General features: G+C 47.2%; 1 protein-coding gene across 7 annotated transcripts in view; it reads right to left on the reverse strand.

Annotated features, from left to right (window-relative positions):
• Positions 1–5,873: 5,873 nt before the first annotated feature.
• Positions 5,874–21,988, reverse strand: part of TET3 (tet methylcytosine dioxygenase 3) — a 121,247-nt gene continuing 105,132 nt past the window's right edge. For all 7 annotated transcript variants that reach the window (XM_063649340.1, XM_063649339.1, XM_063649338.1 and 4 more), the window contains 4 exons: positions 21,012–21,101; positions 20,337–20,474; positions 14,435–14,771; positions 5,874–13,656 (listed from right to left, as the gene is read on the reverse strand). In XM_063649340.1, the coding sequence (XP_063505410.1) occupies positions 11,876–13,656; positions 14,435–14,771; positions 20,337–20,474; positions 21,012–21,101 (2,346 nt within the window). In that variant the 3' untranslated portion in view covers positions 5,874–11,875. The remainder of the gene's footprint in view (positions 13,657–14,434; positions 14,772–20,336; positions 20,475–21,011; positions 21,102–21,988) is intronic.

Raw genomic sequence — 21,988 nt, forward strand, 5'->3', positions numbered from 1 at the left:
CTTTTTGCTCAGGATTGCTTTGGCTATTTGAGGTATCTTGTAGTTTCATACAAATTTTAGGATTTTTTTTTTCTATTTCTGTGAAGAATGTCATTGGTATTTTGATAGGGATTGCATTAAATTTGTAGCTTGCTTTGGGTAGTATTATTAAGTTAATAATATGAATTTTTCCAAATCTGTGAGCATGGGATGTCTTTCCATTTGTTTGTATCCTCTTCAATATCTTTCATCAGTGTTTTGTAGTTTTCCTTGTAGACATCTTTCACCTCCTTGGTTAAATTTATTCTCAGGTATTTTATTTTATTTTTTGGTAGCTACTGTAAATGGGATTGCTTTCTTGATTTCTTTTTCAGCTAAGTTTGTTGTACATGTATGGAAATACTACTGATTTGTATATGTAATTTTTTTTTTATCCTGCAACTTTACTGAATTTATCAGTTTTAAGAGTTCTTTGGTAGAGTCTTTAGGTTTTTGTATATATGTGATCCGGTCTTCTACAAACAGGGACAATTTGACTTCCTCCTTTTCCATTTGGATACCTTTTATTTCAAGTTCTTGCCTAATTGCTCTGGGTAGGACTTCTAGTACTATGTTGAATAAGAGTAATGAGAGTGGACATTTTTTTTTTTTTTGATGGAGTCTCACACTGTCACCCAGGCTGGAGTACAGTGGCGTGATCTCCGCTCACTGCAACCTCCACTTCCTGGGTTCAAGCGATTCTCCTGCCTCAGCCTCCCGAGTAGCTGGGATTAGAGGCATGTGCCACCATGCCCAGCTAATTTTTTGTATTTTTAGTAGAGACAGGGTTTCACCATGTTGGCCAGACTGGTCTCGAACTACCTCGTGATCCGCCTGCCTCGGCCTCCCAAAGTGCTGGGATTATAGGCGTGAGCCACTGCGCCCGGCCAAGAGTGGACATTGTTGTCTTGTTCCAGTTCTTAGAGAAAAAGCTTTCAGCTTTTCTACATTCAGTAAGATGTTAGCTGTGGGTTTTTTGCTTGTTTTTTTTTTTGTTTTTGTTTTTTTTTTTTTGAGACGGAGTCTTGCTCTGTAGCCCAGGCTGGAGTGCAATGGCGAGATTTGCACTCACTGCAACTTCTGCCTCTCAGGTCCCATATCAAGCAATTCTCCTGCCTCAGCCTCTCGAGTAGCTGGGATTACAGGAACACACCACCATGCCCAGCTAATTTTTGTATTTTTGGTAGAGACGGGGTTTCATCATGTTGGCCAGGCTGGTCTTGAACTTCTGACCTCATGATCCATCCACCTCAGCCTCCCAAAGTGCTGGAATTATAGGCGTGAGCCACCGCGCCCAGCCTGCTGTGGGTATTTTTAATCTTTTTGAAAGTAGATTGTAGTCACTGTCTAATCTCTTGTATTTCTTGCAAAGCACTCATTACTAGTCTTTGAGTTCTTAATATTTGTTTTTTAAAATAATTTTAAAAAATTTTATACCCTTAGATCTGCATATTGTTTTTTATGTAGTAAAACTTTTTATTTGGCTTTAGATAACTTGGTTAACTTGGTTTCCTGTTTATTTACTTCCTTGAGTATAATTTTGCTGATGTTTTGGTTCTTATTGATAATTTTATTTGGAGCAGTTTTATAGTTTATGTAAATGTTTTAATGGATTTCAAAAGGAGTTAGTTTCTTACAGATACTTTAAAAGCAAATAAATAAGTAAATAAAAGGAGTGGGTTCTTGGTGGTATTACTGGCATTACCATCAGAAGACCCTTCATATTTGAGAGGCCATATGGGGAGGTGCACCAAGGAGATAATCAGATAAAAGACACCAAACGGCCTGCAGTGATACTAAAGATGCAAGCTGGGGCCAAGTCCTGTGGCGCCCTAGGACAAAATTAAAATGTGTCTTATCCTGAGAGCTGTATCAAACGGGGAGTATCGAGGAGTATTACAGGGAAATAGTATCATCTGATTTGGTTTTTAGAAAGATTATCTGAGTAAGGAGATTGGCTTTGGTAAGCTGGGCAGGGAGATCAAATGGGGGCTAGAACTGAAGTCTTTCAAATAACAATACCTGTTGAAGATGCTCTAAAGAGCCAAAGTCTTCCTGTGGAGCCACTTTGTTGCAACCTGTGCCTCTTGTGCCCATAGACCCACAGACTCAGGTCATGCTCTAAGCTTTAGGTAGGTAGATTCCCACCAGTGAGGACAATGTCCCTTGGGTTTGTGGGTCTTAAGGTACAGAAGAAACGGGTGTATTTGGATAGGGCACAGACTTTGGCACCAAATACACCTGGGTTGATGCTGGGCTCTGCCATTTCCTAGCTGGATGGTCTTGAGCAAGCCATTCAACCTTTCTGAAGGGTCTCACATTTAGACCAAGATATGAGAGGCCTCTGCCGTGGGTCCCCAGCTTTAGAGGGCTATACTGTGGTCTCGTCCAACATGCCTCTGTCCATATCAGGGAGGAGTCCATATCCGTAATTAAGGCTTACACATGGTAGTCTGTATGAATGGTGTTCCCCAGAGTTGTGCAGTGCATAGCCCGTACGACTGTACAATGTGGGTTGCTAATAAAAGTAGCAAAGAGAAGCAGGATTGAGAATGCTGAGGAAGTAGAATCTAGACTTGGCAGGTGTCAGGATATGACTGGGAGAATAGGAAATTTGGTGGAGAGTTGAGAGGTCAGTTTTGGCTAAGACTTTTACCTTACCAAAGAGCCACCCAGAGCTATCCAGCAGCCCAAACTCATGAGGCTAGACATGGCTTTGGAAATCATTGGCATTAGGGTCATAGTTGAGGCCTGGTGGCTGAACAAGTCCTTTGAAGGAAAGCTTATAGTCTGTGGAGAAGACTGAGTCGATTTTCTTGGGGGCATTTGTGTTTAAAGGACAAGAGGTCACAAAGGGGCTCATGAAAGGGGGCAGGGTCCTGGGACAATGGAATGTTCCTGGCTGTGCAGTCCGGGAGCAGAGGGTTTCCAGGGCTTCACAGAGGTCAGTGAGGATGAGGATCCCTGGCCCAGAAGCTGACTATTTCTGGAGAAATAAAGGTACAGGTGAGTGAGTGGTACGGACCTTGAATCTAGGAGGTTGTCTACACCTGCAGATACGTGGTGGTGATAGGAAGGAGTGGGAAAGGTCTATGAGGCAGAGCAGGGTCAGGCTGGGGTGAACCTGAGAGCACGTGATGGGGAGAAGCCACAGAAAAGGGTTAATGGATGAAGCATGTTCCACAGGAGCAGCACAGGGTGCACATGGAGAGTGAGAGTCAGGGGTACCGAGCAGCAGGGGTGTGTGTGCGGTAAAGAGGACGAACATACAGGAAGATGGTCTGAAGTGTAGCGAGGGAAATTGGGCAGGCTCCCTGGGCCTGGGGTTGGGCTTCTCAGTAGAGGAAAGCAGGCCTCTGCTAAGACCTCTGGAGTGGGGATGAGGCACTGGGGGGTATCTAGAATTTAACAAAGCTTTGTCTTTCACGTCTTCTATGTTCTCTTCATGGCTCTGACAAGAATGTACACTGGATTATGTGTGTCGAACGTGTTTTCAGGGCTTCATGTCCCCCTGCATGGACATGATGTATGTATGGATGCACCATCCCATGGACATGGGATGTTAAATGCCTATTATTTTCAGAGTGCAATGGGAGACAAAGATGACTAACAGCTCTCCAAGCTTAAGAAGCTGACAAGAGCATCAGAACACACAACAAAGTTGCTGACCAAGTTGTGTAGCTGGGTTGGGTAAACCAATATTTGACAAAATTAAGATTCAAAATAGGGAGAGTGGGTTAAACAGCTCATTTAAGATGGCTACACTTCAACTGCTGCGTGAAGCATTAAAAAAAAAAAAATTGCATGAAGACTGGAGTTAGTGGACCTGATTTGGCAAAAGTTCACTGAAGAGGTCACTATGTGGTCCAAGACTAGTCTTGGACTCCTTAGTGATCTAAAGCTTTGCATATGTCAAGAGTAATAATGATAGCTCTTATTACCTGCTATGTCCCGAATGCCTGGCACTTTCACTTCTGTAGCAATTTTTTTATCCTTATGTCTTATGTGGTATCATTAGCCTGTCTTATTGACAAAATGACACAGGGAGATGAAACGGCTCATCAGATCACACAATTGGGAAGTGAGGGAGCCATGTTCTTTCCAAGCCACAAGCCCTCAGTAAAACTCAGCTGCTTAAAAAGCTAATAAACCTTGGTGTACACTTATAAAAATAGCATGTCCAGATCGTGGGGCTCCTTGGTGTCTTTGTGCTTGGCTTGCATGAGCCGGATCCCATCTGGAACAAATTGCTCATTTCTAGAGATCCCAATATGAATAATGATGCTCTAGGTGTGAACAGACGGGGGCGCGGTGGGGAGTAGTGGTGGACAGGGCCTGGACCTGTTACAAGAAGGTTTATGGAATTAAGAATGTAGTCATGTAGTGGAGGGGAATTTACTGCAACGCTTCTTAGCGTAGAAAGAAATAGACTGAGTGGAATTTACATGGAGGCACATTTAGATTAGTTCAATTTATAATTGCAACAAGTTGGGATGTTAAAGAGTTTGGTGATACAGGGATGATTAAATGCTTCTGTATCCATACTAAAAACATTGCTAGGCAACTATTTAAAACGATGCTATTCTGCAAACTGATAAAGATAGTTAAAGTGCAAAAAGATTACAACACTGTATTATTGTATTCCATTTGAAAAAATACATATGGGTCGTATTTACACACTCAGAAAATGTTTGCAACCAATATGCGGTTCTCTCGTGGTGGGATTTCAGATAACTTTTAAGAACTTCTGTCTTCTAATTAATTTTCTGTATTTAACATGGAACTTGTGTAAGACGTGATGGCAGCATATTTGTAGCTAACCAACAGTGAACCAGCCCCAGCTGAAGGAGGAATGTCCTGGCCCTCCCTTCAGGCTCTGCAGATGGAGCCAGCATGACAGGCGCTCAGGAAGGGGACAGAACTAGGTCTCTTCCAACTCAAGGAGGAAAGCAGGTTACAAAACACAGTGTGACCCCACTTTTGTAAAACATATAAACATGTTTGAGGATCCCTGGATAGCCAGGTGTACCAAGGCATTTCCAGTGGGTTCCTTTGCAAGCAAAGTAAAATGGAGATAAAAACCTCCAAGCCGATCACCTGGCACTCATTATGATCATGGTGTTTTCACTCAGATGCCCTCAGAGATGAACTTTCCCATCTGAGTGACTTGGGATGTTGGGATATTGCTGAAGTCCTTATCAACAGCTGGGCTGGCTGTCCCTCAAAGACACTGGATCAATTTCAGTCAGATGTTTCACGCAGGAGGAAGGAGGAAGAGCGAGCAGATTCACTATTCTCTCTTCTCCTTCCTCAATTCATATTCCCTTTTCAAGAACAGCCACCTCCAGAATTGGCAATCTGAATTAAATAAGGTAGCTCCAGGCATGGGATCTTGCGGGAAACCTCTGCCGCTGGTCAGCAGAATCTCGGGTTCCGTATTAGCCAATCCCTACTAGACTTGCTGTTCAAGCCATCCGAACCAAGCAGCATTCGGTGATCCTTTAGCAAACCTAACATCATAAGTTAATTTTAGTAGGAGGGGGGTATCTATCTCCCAGTGGAAAGAAAAAAAAAGGACAAAAAACATAAAAGGGAAAGAAAACAAAAAGAGAAACATAGATGAGAAAAAGGCCATCTCTACTTTCCCCCTTTAGATCCCGTTTTAACAGCTGATAGCCTCTGAACATTCCTTTATCCAGGTGGCAGAATGGACAAGGCCAGGTTCCGCTGCTGCTATTAGTGAGGGCTTAATTTGTACATCTACAACATACGGTGGGTGGGTGAGGTTACAGGGTACCTGACACATCACATTCCAGTCCTGGTTCAAGGAGGGGAAAAAAAGAACCCACACTGAATTTGAGTGCAAAAAATAAATATAAAATTTATTAAAACACCCACAATATTTTAAAGATACCAGGAGTAATACAGTTCACAAACCCAGTTGTTTGTGTAAATTATAATAAAATACAAATCAAAAAGGATACATACTTGCAATTTCTAGGCACCCTAAATTAAATTTACTGAAACACTGAGGGAGAAGGGAGGGTAAGGAGGGGTAGCTCAGGAGGCAAACCAATAAAGTGGAAGGAAAAAATATTAACAAAAAGGTAAAAATTAATTATACAAAATAAAATTATCCGCATAAATTTACTGTACTAAGAATATCTACAGTTTAATACACATCCTATTGCCTTGAGACATTGCAAAAATCTACCATTCATCCATCAACCCCAGATAAACTTCATTTCAAGTAGCCACAGTTTACAAAGTCAAGACGGAATATTCAAGTATGGTTGTTAAGTTTACCTCCATTGGAAGCCAAGTAACCAAACAGGAATTCAAAGAGATAAGAAATAAAACACATCAAAAAGCTACAGGGGTTCTAGATTAAGTCTAATGTATTAATATGCCATTATACGACCTGCCCTTGTTTCTTTAATTGGAATACATGAAAAAGAAATGACATCACTCCTGTTTTTCTCCCCTCTTTTCCCCTCAAAAGAAAAAAAAGGGTATTGAAACCAAGAAAATTTGGAATGTTCAAATGAGCCAATTAGTTTCTTAATTTAAATCCCCGTGTGAAGAGTGATGAGTTACCCCTGAATGACGGGTAGTCAAAACGCGAAGAGGGAGCAAACAATACCACTACAAAAAGCATCCCTGATATCAGAATAGAAGCCAATGAGGAAGTAGGCCAAATCGCTCGCTGATTCTTAGGCAAAAAGCAACTTTAGACCTTGCATTTCTGTGCTGCGGTCTCTGCTCAGGGGAGAAGCCTATTGCTCTGCTCTTGCCTGCAGCTCTGCAGGAGGAAGGGCTGAGAGCACCAGAGGGGGCCGCCCCTCCCCCTGCACTCGCAGAGTGCACTCGCACTCTGTGCACCTGGATGTGGGACTGTATAACTTATGCTGGGGGTATGCACCTCAAAAATGTTTTGGTCCAGGGTATGTTGAAGTTGGCCATGTACTACAGCAGAGGCAGCTGGCTAATAAAACTAGGTTTTGAGGGAGTCATTTCAAATGACAGCAACAATGACTGAGAAAGCTCAATGAGATGGGCATAGGAAATTCACATTTTATTCAAAAGCAAAACTTAAACATGAAATACAGCCAACTACACTCCTTCCTTTCGGCGTTCCGCTATCTTAACTGCTGAAGAATGAAAAACAAAATGACCCCAGATTTTTCAAGGTCAAGTATGTCATCAGACGGACAACCTGCAGGTATCAGACCCTCATGGAATCTACTTTACTGAAGTTGTCATGATGTCCTGTTTTTGAGGTATTTAAAAAAATTATTGTGACAGTGGATGACACAAAATGGAGCTTCCTGGTAAGTTTTTAAAACATCAACTTCTGTGGACCCAAGAAGAAATTTAGGTTAGCACCAACTAAAAAGCAGCCTCAGTGGCATCGAGTGAGCAAAGAAAGCTCCTTCCTTTAGTCCGAACATGAGGGGTTACCAATGAGAGGCAGAAGCAACGCTGGGTCAGAGAATGAAGCCCCTGCCCACCATGGTCCCAGCCAGTGCCAGGGGAGGAAGGAGATCCATCTGGTCTCCCTTGGTGTGCCCTTGGGACTCCCAGAGATGTCTGCTTAGCACCCTGGGCTGCAGGAGAAAATCTGTCCCTGGCTATGAGAATGCCTATCATGCTAGGAGAGGCAGGAGTACCCAACTCCCCTTCCTCAAAAACAAAAACAAACTCAAAAAACCCTTTGCCCTTTCTTTCACATCAAGCCTGAGAAGACAGGTGTGGAACCAAAGCACCTGCCAAGCCAGGCAGGCCCACTCCCGATCACAGAAAGGGAGATAGCTGCCTTCTCGACTTGTTTTGTTTGGCCACCAAGGGAAGAACAATACAACACAACACAACACTGCTCAGAGCAGATTATAGCACGGTAAACGGGTCTAAGACAGCACCAAAAGAGGGGAAGGGGGAAAAAAAAAGCCAAGAGACTGGAGCCCACCTTGTTTTTGGTTGGTTGTGGTTTCAGAACGTTGATAGCACCTCAGCAAGACAGGATCAGGGACAGTCACATTAAAACACCATAGCACCATTTTATTTAGACTATTTCAATTCATAAAAATGCTTCCTAGTCCATAAAACACACTTCAGTAACAAAAGGAAAGAGATACTGGTTGAGGCACGTCAGGGATATCATATAGTTTTCCACCAGCTTTGCCTTGGTTTGAGATCTCATGGTGATTAAACCTCTAGAAGCAAGTCTGGCTGGGTTTCTCTCAATGAAATTAGGTTATCATCGACTCATTGTCAACCATCCTTGCACATCTACTGCTGTGTGGTACAAAGCAGTTAAGCTCTGCTAGTTCTTTCCTTGCTTTAGCGCTTTAAAAATCCCTTGCTCTGCAAACTACCGTTTCCAAAAGAGGCTGGTGGAAGGACCAAGAGGGGGCGGTGGGGTATCATCTCTTTCCACGCACACCATCGTCACCTTGGTGAGAAGGCAAAGCAGTACCCATGAAGCCGGGGCGTGGGAAACATTGGCCCTGCTAAAAACCAGACCCAAAACCAAAAACCAAAAAACCCCCAAATCCATGCAACACCTTTAGTCAAGATTTCTGATGGTCAGATGATGGTTTCTTGAGCTAGCACCAGTTATTTTGTGAGAACCTGCTGCGAAGCGATTTTTATTTTAAAAATCTCGTAGCACAGAACTTTACAAGCACTTCCCTTGCACGCAACAGGCAGGGAAAACAAAACAGAGCAGAAAAGGAACCAAATGTTTGCACTGCACGTGGATGGTGTCCGTGGACAGGGCACACTGGGGAGATGACTAAGACGCCATCGATTTCCGTTGCTATAATATGACTCTTCGAACTTGGTCATGTTGTTAGGTTCTTTAGTTGCAATGGCTTTATTTTTCTTCTCATGATAAAAATGTCTGTTAATCATCTTTAGGACTTAAAAAATGATAGTGCCAGTAAAAAATAAAAATTTGATTTTTCTCTTTAAGAAACCTTCAGCAGCAAGGGGGGGATAAAGAGCTGTGCATAGTTACTTTTTAAATATATGTCTAAAGCATGCTAATTTTAATGACTGAGATTTGAGGTAGGTTAGACATGTAGTGTACAAATCAGCATGGGCTTGAGCACGGCAACCACACCGCCTAACTCTGGAAACGCCATTCTGAGGGGAGTGGGGACATCCAATGGTGACTGCCTCTTGACTCACCTCTCAGCAGCCTATTTCCTACTGCAGAAACTGATGAACCAAGGCTGTTTGGGCTGGGGGACAGACGTCGCATGCTTTTAGCTTGTATTGGTTTCTCCTTTCATCTAATGGCTTTCCTACCAAAGGGTGATGAGGGGAAGAGTTTATTTAACATACATCAGGAAGATTCACACATGCCAAGTATCAGAATCACCTGGGTTACACTCGGGACCTTCCAAACCAACAGCCAACCTGGGGCTTCCACGGGTCATACAGACGGTCACATTCTCCAAATGTTTCGTAAAATATTGTATTTCTTGCTTAAGATCATTTAAAATGAAGTTTTCAAGGCACCCCTGCATCTACCTAAGCACGGAGTCAAATGAGACCTGCATAAAAGTACTGATGCGATAAGCAAAATAGCATTTAAAGGACCCAATTTTTCCTCAAAACTAGAAAATCAGCATGCTCATTAAAGACTCTGCTTCCTTTAGCTTGTCAAACTGAAGGTCAGAGGTTTTCCTATAAATCTGAGTTCTGAATAATTCTAAGTCCTGATAAGCTCTTGGGTATTTATTTTGAAAGCAATAATATTTCATTTTTTTGTCCTGTAAAATAAATGCAACTTTACAGAATATGGTAAAAGTGGAGGATAGACAAAGCACATTAAATATTCAGCTACTATTTACAATTTCTCCCACAATTACATGTTAAAACATACTTTTTTTTTTCAAGTTGCTGTTTAAATCTAGGCAAAAGTGCTTAAAAAAATCTTTCACTATTTACAGTTAAAACCAGACCACATAAATGCTCAGGACATCTTACAACGACCCTCCGCCAGTGCTTCCAAACAGATACAGTAAACACCCAGCAGGCCGGTTCTCAGCTCTTACTCAAGGCACCCGGAAGCTCAGGAACTTGCCTATAGCGGTCATCTGATTGTTAAACATGATTCATGAAGACCCATATCTGAATACAACTGCTCAGTAAATACCTGTTCATCTCAGGGCTTGGTGGTCATCCACCACGTGGCCACATTCCCCTCTGTGTGTCCTGATGAAGCCCCCCATTCACCACACACACATCCACATGGCTAGCATGAGATCATTTCTGCTAATATCACAAGAAAAACCAACACTCCAACAAAGTTTGACTTGATGATGAGTGTTGCTCCCATCAGGCCCAACCTCTCTCAACAACGTCACAAAAATTAAGCACCACATTCTCATTTCAAAGAACCGAATGAATGCACCAGAATTTCAGAACAGCTATGTTAAAGTGGATGAAGAGGGGAGAAAGGAAAAAAAGAAAATGATCAAATGGAGAAATGGCACCAATTAGGGAGGAAAATTATAGCAACCTGTTGAAAATGTTTGACTCTTGCACTTTAAAATTGTTAAGTGTAGGCCCCCGAACCCAATGATAGCATGGAGGAAGCAGGCTCAGGTGTGAGGCATGCACCATTGTCCAATGTGGAAATTCAGGGATCAGGACAGATGCATTAACTGTTGTTACACTGGTCTGCTGAGCTCCTGTAGGATGTGACCTGCCCAAGAGTCAAGAAAGTCCCAGCACAACACTACAGCACCAGGCTCCGCACAGCACCATGCACAGAGCACCACTGGCTTTTCACAGCTTGGGTTCAACTTCCTGTTTTTAAAGATACAGTAGCCCTTTTTCAATATCAGCATAGACTTTGGGGGCATTTTTTAAAAAACTGCCACTAAGACAAATTCCTTCAGCTCAGCATGCATTGGCTTGGCAACATGGTGGGCGCGGCCCCTAAGAACCTCGCACTCCAGCTCCAGCGTGAGGTGCTGCCTAGTGAACCATGACATCGTGTGACTCCATAAATAACGGACAGAGGATTCAGTGTGGAGACTAGCAAGCTTGAAGCCATCTACTTCCAACCTGGTTTTTGGGGAAAGCTATGCCAGCATCTTGTGGGGGCTGGCCTGGGGTGCATCTGCCCTTCGACTCCAAGCCGGGGACTGGAAAAGGGACCCCAGATGGTTTTCTGCAGACTCTCCCATCCTATCAGAGAGGACAGAAGCTGTCCTGAGGCTCCCTTCCCCAAAGGGAGGGGGTGTGTGTCGGGAGGGATGAACTGGGTGGCTACCGTCCGCGCTTGGCTCTCGAGGGGCAGATGGCTGAGGACCTCGCCAGCGCCCGAGGGGCTTGGCTCGCCGGACCCAGCGAGACTGGGCGGGGGAGCACTACTGGCCTTTCCTGCCCATCCTTTACCATTACTATTGTCGCTTTTAAAAAATCCAATAAATACACATTTTAAATGGAATTTAAAACTACTCCTTTGTGAAAGGATACTATAAACTTTCTTTCCATTATTGTGATATACAAGGATAGAGTTTTAAAAACAAAGAGAAAATAAAAACCCCCCCAAACAAGGGGGGGGAACAACTTGGAGATATAAATATTAAGATCACGGAAAAATCACCCGACAGCCGTAGTTTCTTCTTCAAAGTGCTGGGGAAGTGGGGGTAAGGGAGGGGCGGGTCAGTTCTGAGGTTTGGACCATAAATACATATATATGATATGCGCATCTATATATGTATATAGAGATAAAAAGACTTCTGCACCCCCAACCCGCCCCCAGGTATGAGGGCAAAAGCACCACAGAGACAGCTCGGGCCGGGCCCGACGCTGAGGTACGCTGGCTCCCTGGCACCTAGATCCAGCGGCTGTAGGGGCCAGTGACCTTCGTGTAGGCATAGGAGGACACGGTGACCGCCGAGTCTGTGGGCACAGCCAGTGCCTGCCGGGTGGGGACGACCCCCTTCTCTTTCTGCTGGGGCTCAGCAACCACAGTGCCCCCCCACTTGCGCTTCTTCCCATAGAGCTTGGCCTCCTGCTGGCCCAGACCCAGCCGGGCAGCCTCCTCCTGCCGTGCCCGTGCCCTCTCCGCCAGCTGCTTCATCTTGGCTTCCCAGAGGGCCAGCCCGTGGTTGGGCTGGTTGAGGTTCTTGTGCTGGTAGAAGACCAGCGAGATGCGGGTGGGGTGGCAGCGGTTGGGCTTCTTAAGTGGCGTGGTGGCATGCAGCTCCCGCCGGGCACACTCAATGAGGATGGAGCCGTGGGCTGGGGCCACGGCCACGCCGCCGATGTTCTCGTCCAGGAAGTTGTGTTCACTGTCCGACCACAGCTCCTCCTCTTCCTCCTCCACACCACCACTGCCCTTCTCCTCCTTCACCGCTCCCTTGCTGGGGGGCTCCTCAGCCGGCCCCTCCTCCAAGCTGAAGGGGTCCCACAGCTTCTCCTCTGACTTCAGGGCCCCAAACAGCTTCTCGCTGGATCCCAGGGGCAGACCAAAGGACTGCCAGGCCTTGTCCAGCTGGCTGGCCCCTGCGGCTGGAATCCTGCCCTCCTCTCCTTTCATGGGGTTCCACAGCTTGTCTTGGAACCCAGGACTACCTTTCAGGGCCGAGTTGAAATCCCCTGCCCCCAGCCCCCACGGTTTCTCAGTCAGGCTGGGCCCAGCCAAGGCAGAGGTGCTGTTCCCAAACTTGCAGGGGCTCCACGGTTTGCCTCGCAGCCGTCCTCCAGAGTGGGAAGCTGCCTGCTGCCCCTCACCGGGGAACAGCCCCCACTGGCCATCTGTGAAGTGGGAAGGGGCCAGGCAGCTGGCCCCAAAGGAACTGAGCTTGTCGGGGACGATGGCAGGACTCTCCCCAGACGAGAACACACTCCAGCTGCCACCAACACCGTTAGTCCTCTTGGGGGACATGCTTGGGCCTCCTGAGTACTGTCCCCAAAGGTGACTGGGTCCTCCATTCTGAGACACCTCGGGCAGAGGTGTCTTGCCCATCTTGCCAGCGTCTCTGGGCACAGGCTCAGCCTGGGTCAGCGGGTCTACTGGCTCTTGCTTGATGGATCTATTGTAGCAGTTGGAACTCTGGGCAAAGGGGGAGGGGTCCCTGGACACTGAGTGGATTGGGGGGGCCTTGGGAAGCAGATACTCCTTGGGGCCTGGGTACGCAGGCTGCTGGTGGTGAGGAGTGGGGTGGTGGGCGTCTGTGGGAACAGCCTGGCTGGGCAGCTCGGCAAACTCAGCACCACCGTAGGCCGGGCTCAGGCTGTTGTGCAGAGCGTGGAGGTCTGGCTTCTTCTCAAAACTGCCACTGCTGCCACTGTGCCCCCAGGCACCAGGACCCAGGAACTGAGAGGGGAAGACGGGGTTGCTGGATGGAAAGCCATAGTAGCTAAAAGACGGGAGAGCGTACTTGGAGTGGAAGCCATTGACGGAGGCCAGGCTGGGCTGTGCATAGCAGGAGTGGTAGGAGTACACGCTGTTCATGCTGTAAGGGTCGGAGGGCCGGCAGTTGCCCAGCACCGAGTAGCTCTCCACCACCGCGTTGCCGCTGTACTTGAAGGAGCTGAAGTGGTTCTGCGGCTCCACCTTGAGGGAGGGCTTCAGGCCTTGCTGGGACAATCCACCCTTCAGAGACAGGCCTGGGGAAACAGAAGGCAAGATGGCAGAGGGGAAGACAACACACAGCCTGGAGAGGCCCTGGGTGGGCGACTGGGGATGGACCCTCCCTCTTTCCCAGGGATGTTTCCTCTTTTGGGACAGGCAGGTGAGGTGCTGAGGCATGTCCAGCCCAGAACGGGTCATACTCCCTGGGCCCTGCTCAGCACAGGCCCCAGCCCCAGCCCCATTGGGGATGGGAGGAGGCGATCCCTGGTGAGAAGCAGCTCATGCAGGGTCCACAGTACCCCCCACCGACTCCTCCTCACCCTAGAGAACTCTAGAAGTTGTACTGAACCACCACCACCCACTCTGTGCCCAGCCCAGTTGGGATCACTGCAGGGACCAGGGCCAGGAGAATGAGAACTCAGATGCCTGCCAGCAACCGTCTCCGCCCATAAGCCCTGCTGCCCTGGCACACACCCACATGCCCTGAAGTGCTGCTACTCACCTCAGTATCTCAGAGGGGAGCAAACTAGAGCTCAGAGGGGAGCCTCTGATTCTCTGAGGGATGCAAACTAGAGGAGAAACCCAGTGCTTCCCCTCTACCAAGCTCAGTTCCACGCAGATAACAAGTCCTGCTGTACTTGCATCCCCACAGCCTCCTATCAGGCTGGCTGTGGCTGCTGCAGATACCCTTCTGACTGACAATTAAACAGAGGCCCCAGTTCCAGTGTGATGCAGGAGGGTACGTGGAAGAGCGGGGGCCCCCATGAGGACAGTGCCATTGCGACTCCCAGCGGGCACCCTCCCCCCACACACCTGGGTCCGACGTAATGCCCGCCAGCTCCAGGGCCTCCTGCTTGATCTTCTCCGGAGTGCTCAGCTTCTCCTTCTGAATTTTCTTCTTCTCGGCTGCTGCCTTTCTGGCTTCCAGCTGCCGCTGGCGGCAGGACTTGGCAGGCTCAGGCAGGCGTCGGACCTCGCGGGGGAAGGCGGTGAGCACCTGGATGGCTCCGCTGCCCACCTTTGCATTCTGGTTCTCCTCGCTACCAAACTCATCCGTGTTGGCCATCTTGTACAGGGGGAGAACATGCAGCTGCTCATCCTCGGGAATCTTGCCCACGCAGCGATTGTCTTCCTTGGTCAGGGTGCAGACCTGCCCCAAGCAGTGGGGGAGAGAGGACATGAGGTTGGGGGACCGAGTGCTGGGAGAGAGGGGTCTGAGCACCCAAAACACGTGACCTCATCTTTCCCCACACAATCCCAATACCAGCCACTACTACTTCCGAGAGTTTCTGGAAAGTACATTGATCTTGGTTCACAGGACAACAGTATCACCAGCACTTACAGTCCACTCATCAACTTTCAAGGCACATTATCTCCTATGATCCTAAGAAGGCTGAGGGGAGATGAGATACCTGGCAAGGGGCCTGACCAGGACCCGGAGGCTTGCTCTGCCCTCTGGCATAGCACTGACACCACAGTACCACGTTGCCCAGTGAAGCTCGCACTGTCCACCATTATCTTCCTTGTTCTAAACACTCAGTCTCCTTTTGCTCTTAAAATATGTTTCCTTTTGGGAGGCCAAGGTGGGCGGATCACCTGAGGTCAGGAGGTCGAGACCAGCCTGACCAATATGATGAAAACCCGTCTCTACCAAAAATATAAAAATTAGCCTGGCGTGGTGGCATGCGCCTGTAATCCCAGCTACTTGGGAGGCTGAGACAGAATTGCTTGAACCCGGAGATGGAGGTTGCAGTGAGCCAAGATCATGCCACTACACTCCAGCCTGGGCAACAAGAGTGAAACTCCGTCTCAAAAAAAAAAAAAAAAGTTTCCTTTTTATCATAAACTCTATGTGCTGATTATACAAAATTTAGGCAGGCAAAAAGGAAACAAAATCTCCCATCCCACCACCCAGAAGTAATCACTTTAAATATCATGGTCACCTAATTGTGTACATACACAAGTACACAATTACTTTTTGGTAATTAAAGGGGGTATTATGCATATGGTCATATAATAGCTTCATTTTTTTCTCAACATAGTATAAATATTTTCCTGTGCATTAAATATTCTCCCCCAATATGATTAGAGCTGTGTAATATTATTCTACTGTATCAATGTGTTAATCTCATTATCAAATATTTCAACTTGTTTCCAATTTTTTTATACCATAAACAATACTTTCTGAAATACCCTTTCAGCTAAATTTTGTAAGATTCTTAATTCCTTAGAATGAATGTTAAGTAGAACTGCCACATACTGCCAGACTACCCTCAAAAATGATTCGGTTTTTCACTCGTACCAGCAGAATGTGTTTCAACTTTCCTATATTTTTTCCACTAATTTCTTTAAAAACTTTTTGCTCACTTAAAATAGATCTTGTTGTTGGTGTACATTTCTCACAAGATTTGCTTTTTTATTCAAGTTTACTCTCTACTCTTGTGTTGACTATATTTTCTTATTTTCTATATTTTTGATGCTCTGGTATTTGGGGTCTTGATCCCAGAGAGGCTGCCCCTCCCAGGGCTACTTAATTCCCAGAGATAGCAAATGGCTCCCTGCGAGTGTGCCTCTGATATATGAACCAGCAAATCCAGAGCTCACACCCTCAGCCATCTCCTTTATCAAACTCACACACCAAGCCAATATTTCCCTGGCCTTATAGAGGGCCGTGCACGAGGAACCCACCCCATAGCTCAGAGCCTGCTAAAATATTCAAACGGTTCAATCCTAAACTTCCCCAGTGTAGCTACCCTGCATCACCCATTCTTCCCTGCAAAACCCCACTCAAGACTCTGGGCCATGCTCCCCACTCTTCCTCTTCTGCCTCCTGACTGGCCCGGTGCTCCCCCGAGTGGCCCCAGAGCATGACCTGCCCTCCTGTTTCTAGGATCTGAGTATAAAGTTCTTTCCTGACAATTATCCAGGTCTGCATGTCTTACCATATCCGATTAAAATAAATCCTTGGCCCATTTTAACACAATTCTCTCACTGTCTTCCTTCTTTTGTGAGTTTTATGACTTTTGCCCACTACTATATATGACTTGTCATTTTTTAAATCACGAAGTCATCTTTGCATTTAAGGTTATAATTTATCACTTGTTACAAATATTGTAGCAGTTGGAGCTCTGTGAATTATTAGCCATTGTTAGTGTTTAGATCACTACCCAGACATCTGAATGTATGTATGTGTGTGTGTGCATGTATGGCTATATAAAACTACAAATCGGATCACATTATATATACATGCTATTCTGTGACCTGCTTTTCTTTTTCTTTTTCTTCTTTTTCTTTTTGAGGTAAGGTCTTACTCTATTGCCCAGGCTGCAGTGCAGTGGTGTGACACAGCTCACTGCAGTCTCGACCTCCTGGGCTCAAGTGATCCTCCCATCTCAGCCTCCTGAGTAGCTGGGACTACAAGCATGCACAACCACGCCCAGCAAATTTTTGGTATTTTTTGTAGAGATGGGATTTTGCCATATTCCTCAGGCTGGTCTCAAACTCCTGGGCTCAAGTGAGCCTCCCACCTCAGCCTCCCAAAGTGCTGGCATTACAGGTGTGAGCCACCGTGCCCAGCCTGACCTGCTTTTCTTTCTTTCTTTTTTTTTTTTTGAGACAGAGTTTTGCTCTTATTGCAGAGGCTGGAGTGCAATGGCACCATCTCGGCTCACTGCAACCTCTGCCTCCCAGGTTCAAGCGATTCTCCTGCCTCAGCCTCCCCAGTAGCTGGGATTACAGGTGTCTGCCACCATGGTTAGCTAATTTTTTTGTATTTTTAGAAGAAACAGGGTTTCACTATGTTGACCAGGCTGGTCACAAACTCCTGACCTTAGGTGATCCACCCACCTTGGCCTTCCAAAGTGCTGGGATTACAGGCGTGAGCCACCATGCCCGGCCTGACCTGCTTTTCTTAACTCAAGGATAACTCAAGGTATCCAGTTTGTATGGGCCTTTCAATTGTTATTATGGTGTTTTATTACATTGAACAGAAACCTTATATTTTTATGGCACTAACTTTATTAACCCTTTCACTTAGAGGCACTCTGAGTTTGGTGTCATGCCCTACCCAGCTTGTTTCTTCCCAGACTACGTGTGGGTCTACGACATCCTCTGCTCTGACCAGCCTCCTGTGTACTTTCTGGGTTGGACTGGCCAGCCCCAGCCCTGCTTCCTACCAGTCTGTCAGACTAATGCTATAAACAACAGACCAAAGGGAAAATCCGAAGGATGAGATGTGGCAGAAGCTGTATTTCCTACAAGAGATACTTTACAAATATCAAAAGGTAAGGGTAGCCTGATTAAAAAAATAAGTAAAGTACATAAATAGGATAGTCGCAAAGATGAAATTCAAATGTGTAAGAAGAAATAGGAAAAAATGTTCAACCTCTCTAGTAATAAAATAAACATAAATTAAAATAAGATCGTATGTTTCCCACTGAGGCAGCAGGCAAAGATGAAAGAGACTCTGACAAAATCCAGTGTTGCCAAGTAAGTCGGAGAATTAGTGCCCCAAGCCTGTAAAAGCAAACATCAATGCAATCACTGCGCCACTGCACAAATACGTGAGAAGAATGGCCTCTCCCTGTGGTTTACAGAAGGGAAATGTCTGAAAGCACTTACTGTCCATTGATAGGGGACTGGTTAAATAAATGATGGCAGAGCCATACATACAGCCTCGGAAAATGAAGTCCACTGACATAGAAAGCTTAAGAAAAGCAGGTCATAGAACAGCATGTATATATACTGTGACCCCATTTGGGTAAAATTTCATAAAGCCATTCGTGCACACATACACATTTGGGTGTCTGAATGGATAGTCATCAAACTGCTAACTGGTTATCTCTGAGATTTCAGGCAACCTTTTTAATATTATTTAAATTTTTAAAAAATGAGTATTGTTTAGGAAAAAACAATACTTTTCATTTTGGAAGAAAATACTCCTTTTTTCAACCCCAAACTCTAGAAGCTCTGTGATCCAGATCACCTCATGGTGCTCTTGCTCTCGCCCACCTTCCAGGGCCCCCCAAGCTCCTTCGTCTCTCTAACACTGTGGGCATGCCCTTTCTGTGTATTTCACCTAGAAATCCTCACAACAGAGTGCCAGCAGGAGCTGCCCCTTCTTGCTTCTCAGTCTTGGATGCAGTGATAGAAAACAAGTGGAGAAATGAAATCCCGAGGTGGGTCCATCAATCCCCAGGGGGCATAAGCTACACTCGGAATCTGGGAGCCATCTTTCCAGGCAGATGTGCTGGTGCCCTTGCCTCGTCCTCAGCCCCTGGAAACCCTGTCTGCCCAGAACCTGGCTAAAAGGCAGAGCAGACATCCAGCATCATCCCTTCAAGGAAGCCCCTACCCAAGTCCAAACCCCCTCTCTTTTCCATCTGCACTCACTCCTCTGGTTATGGCGTTGGCCTCACAGCTCTAACTATAAACCATGTGCTCTCCAGACCCTCCTTGCCCCCTCTGCCTACTCCACATCTCCGCCTGCACGTCTAGCAGGCATCTTGAAACAGGACTCTTGATTTCTTACTCCTAAATTCAGCCTTCCCCTGTTACTGTACATCTCGGTCCATGTTACCAACACTCACCCAGATGCTCAAGCAAAAAGCCTTGGAGTGCTCCTCAAGTCCTGCTCACATAACAATCCAGCCCATCTGCAAATCCTCTTGGCAGTCCCTTCCACATCATCCAAAATCTGTCCCATCAGCACCTCCCCCAACTCCTGCCCAAGCCATGTCCCCTCCGGCCTGGATGGCTGCCCCAGCCTCCTCCTTTGCCTCCTTCCTCTTATTCCCTCCCGTTCACCTCACTCTGCCCCCACCATCACACACCTCATTCTCTAACTGCAGCAGCAGGAGTGCGTCTAACTTTACAATGCAAACTTACTGCTGCCCAGCTGAGAAGCCCTCAACAGCTTCCCGTCACACTTAGAGCAAACCCTGCAACCCTCCCCTGGCCCTCAAGGCTCCCCGTGAGCTGGTCCCTGCCGGCCTCTCCAATCCCACTCTCCCTGCCCCTTGCAGTAAGTTACTCCCTTCCTGTTGTTCCCTGAACACACACCCAGCCTGCTCCCCGCTTGGAGCCTGCACGCATGCTGGTCCCTCTGCCTGGAGCACTCTACCCCCAGATAGTGGCTCTCTCACTCTCTTGCGCCATTCACATCTCAACTCAAATGTCTCCTCCTCAGAGCAGCCTCTCATCTAAAATAGCATCTCCTGTTGCTTTATCCCTCACCCTACTTCATTTTTCCCTCTTGGCCTTCATTGCTACAGGACATTCCCACACATACTTGGGCAGGAACTTTGTCCGTTTCATCCCGCAGCATGCAGAGCAGTGCTTGGGCACAGCTGGTACTCAATACACATTTGTCCAAAGAATGAATCAAGGGTTTGTTTGCATTTAAATCCAAGTGTCCACAGAGACCGGGGCCCACGCTTTAGATAACTTGGGCACTCCAGGTGCTTGAGGGGCTACATCCTGCAGCATCCCCCTAAGACACAGACACAAAGCCAGCCTTGTTTGTTCAAGGGTTTTCTGGTGAGGTTTTCTCTGGGAGGTGGGCGAGGGCAGGCTGTCTTGCAGGGAACCTTCCAGAGTTCTGAGGATCCTGTCTCCAGGTCCCTCCCTACCCTCAGCCTGCCTTTCTGAAAAGACCACGGTGGACTCCCTCCCACAGTTGCCCCACAGGTGGGGCTATGACAGGGCACAGGCTTACCACGGTGCACCCATTGTAGAGGTTATGCTGGTCCTTGTGGGCGTGGGCACAGAAGTCCATGCAGGCCGTGACCCCCGCGAAGGGCCGTCCTTCCTTCAGCCCCAGACGGCAGTCAATCGCTATTTCCTCATTGGTCACCTGTGTAGACAGCCAAGGAGAGGTGCTCACATGACCTGAGGTGAGTGGCCCCAATTCTGCACCTGGGGAGGCCAGGTCTTGGAAGGAGGGATGTTAAGGATGATAGTCACCTTGCCCTTCGACTGCAGGAGGGAGGTTTTCTGGCTGAGAGGCCCCAGCTACAAAAAAGTTACTTTCAGGCTCCTGTAGGAATTACTTCCTTCTGGGTTATCCCAAGTCCCCTTGCCTTGTCTAGGAGATACAAGGATGACAGGTGAGAGAAACTCGGGCCTCACCAGTGGATACCAGACCAGAGGAGGTGGATGGGTTACCAGGGGAAGGGAGGAGACCAGGATAGAAGAGGGACGGTGTGGGATGCAGGTAGCCTGGTGTAAAAAAGGGGTTTTTATCAAAGAACTACATCATATTGCTTTACTTCTAGACTGGGCTCTTCCCATAAGAGAGCAAAAGAGCCCACTCCCCCACTTCCCACCTTCAGAGCCTGAGCAGAGATGTGGACAGTGACATGTGGGCAGCAAAAGGCCCAGGGCCCGTTACCTGGTTCTGATAGGCCTGAGGGGCCAGTCGCTTGTACAGGGGAGCGACTTCAGTGGCCAGGTCCTGGAAACTCTTCCGGAGCACTTCTTCCTGCAGAGAGAGGAGCAGTCACACATCCAGAGCAGCCCTGCCTGGCAGACCCTGCACCCTGGAAGTGGACTGGCATTCCTGAAGCATCATGGGGGAGGCTGGGAGGGAGGTGTCATCAGGTGTCTTTCTGGCCTTTCCTTCAGGAGGGCTGTGGTGCTGTGTCCACTTCACAGCTGGGGACATTGAGGCTCCCAGGAAAAGCTGTGGAAGCCACGGCCTGAAGGTCTAGTCATCCTGACTGCTAAACTACCGCTCCTTCAGGCTCCCGCCCAGTTCAGCCCAGAACATATCAAACAGTTTCTTGCTTTCGAGTGCTGAACACCCTAGGTCAGAGGTGCGGCACAGTGGGAATGAAAAAGCCAAGAGCAACAACTGTGGATCCTTCCTCCCAGGCTATAGACAGGAAGAGAGAGGCAGGCAGGATCCAGGCTAGAAATTCCATAGCCAGCCCAGCCCAGCCCAGCCCAGAGCCTGTCATAAGCCAGGAATACAGACAGACTTCAAAGCTCCAGCTGCTAGACTCGTACTATGTTAATGTTATTCACAAACCACATGTAGCTACAGAAATACAGATGAATTCTAATTTTTTTTTCTTTGAGACAGAGGTTCACTCTGTCACCCAGGCTGGGGTGCAGGGGCACGATCTTGGCTCACTGCAACCTCCGTCTCCTGGGTTCAAGCAATTCTCCTGCCTCAGCCTCCCGAGTAGCTGGGATGACAGGTGCCCACACCTGGCTAATTTCTTTTGTATTTTTAGTAGAGACGGGGTTTTGCCGTGTTGACCAGGCTGGTCTCAAACTCCTGACCTCAGGTGATCCAACCACCTTGGCCTCCCAAAGTGCTAGGATTACAGGCGTGAGCCACCATGCCCAGCCTGAATTCTAATA

This window comes from Pongo pygmaeus, chromosome 12, assembly GCF_028885625.2.
Source record: "Pongo pygmaeus isolate AG05252 chromosome 12, NHGRI_mPonPyg2-v2.0_pri, whole genome shotgun sequence".
Lineage (NCBI taxonomy): Eukaryota > Metazoa > Chordata > Mammalia > Primates > Hominidae > Pongo > Pongo pygmaeus.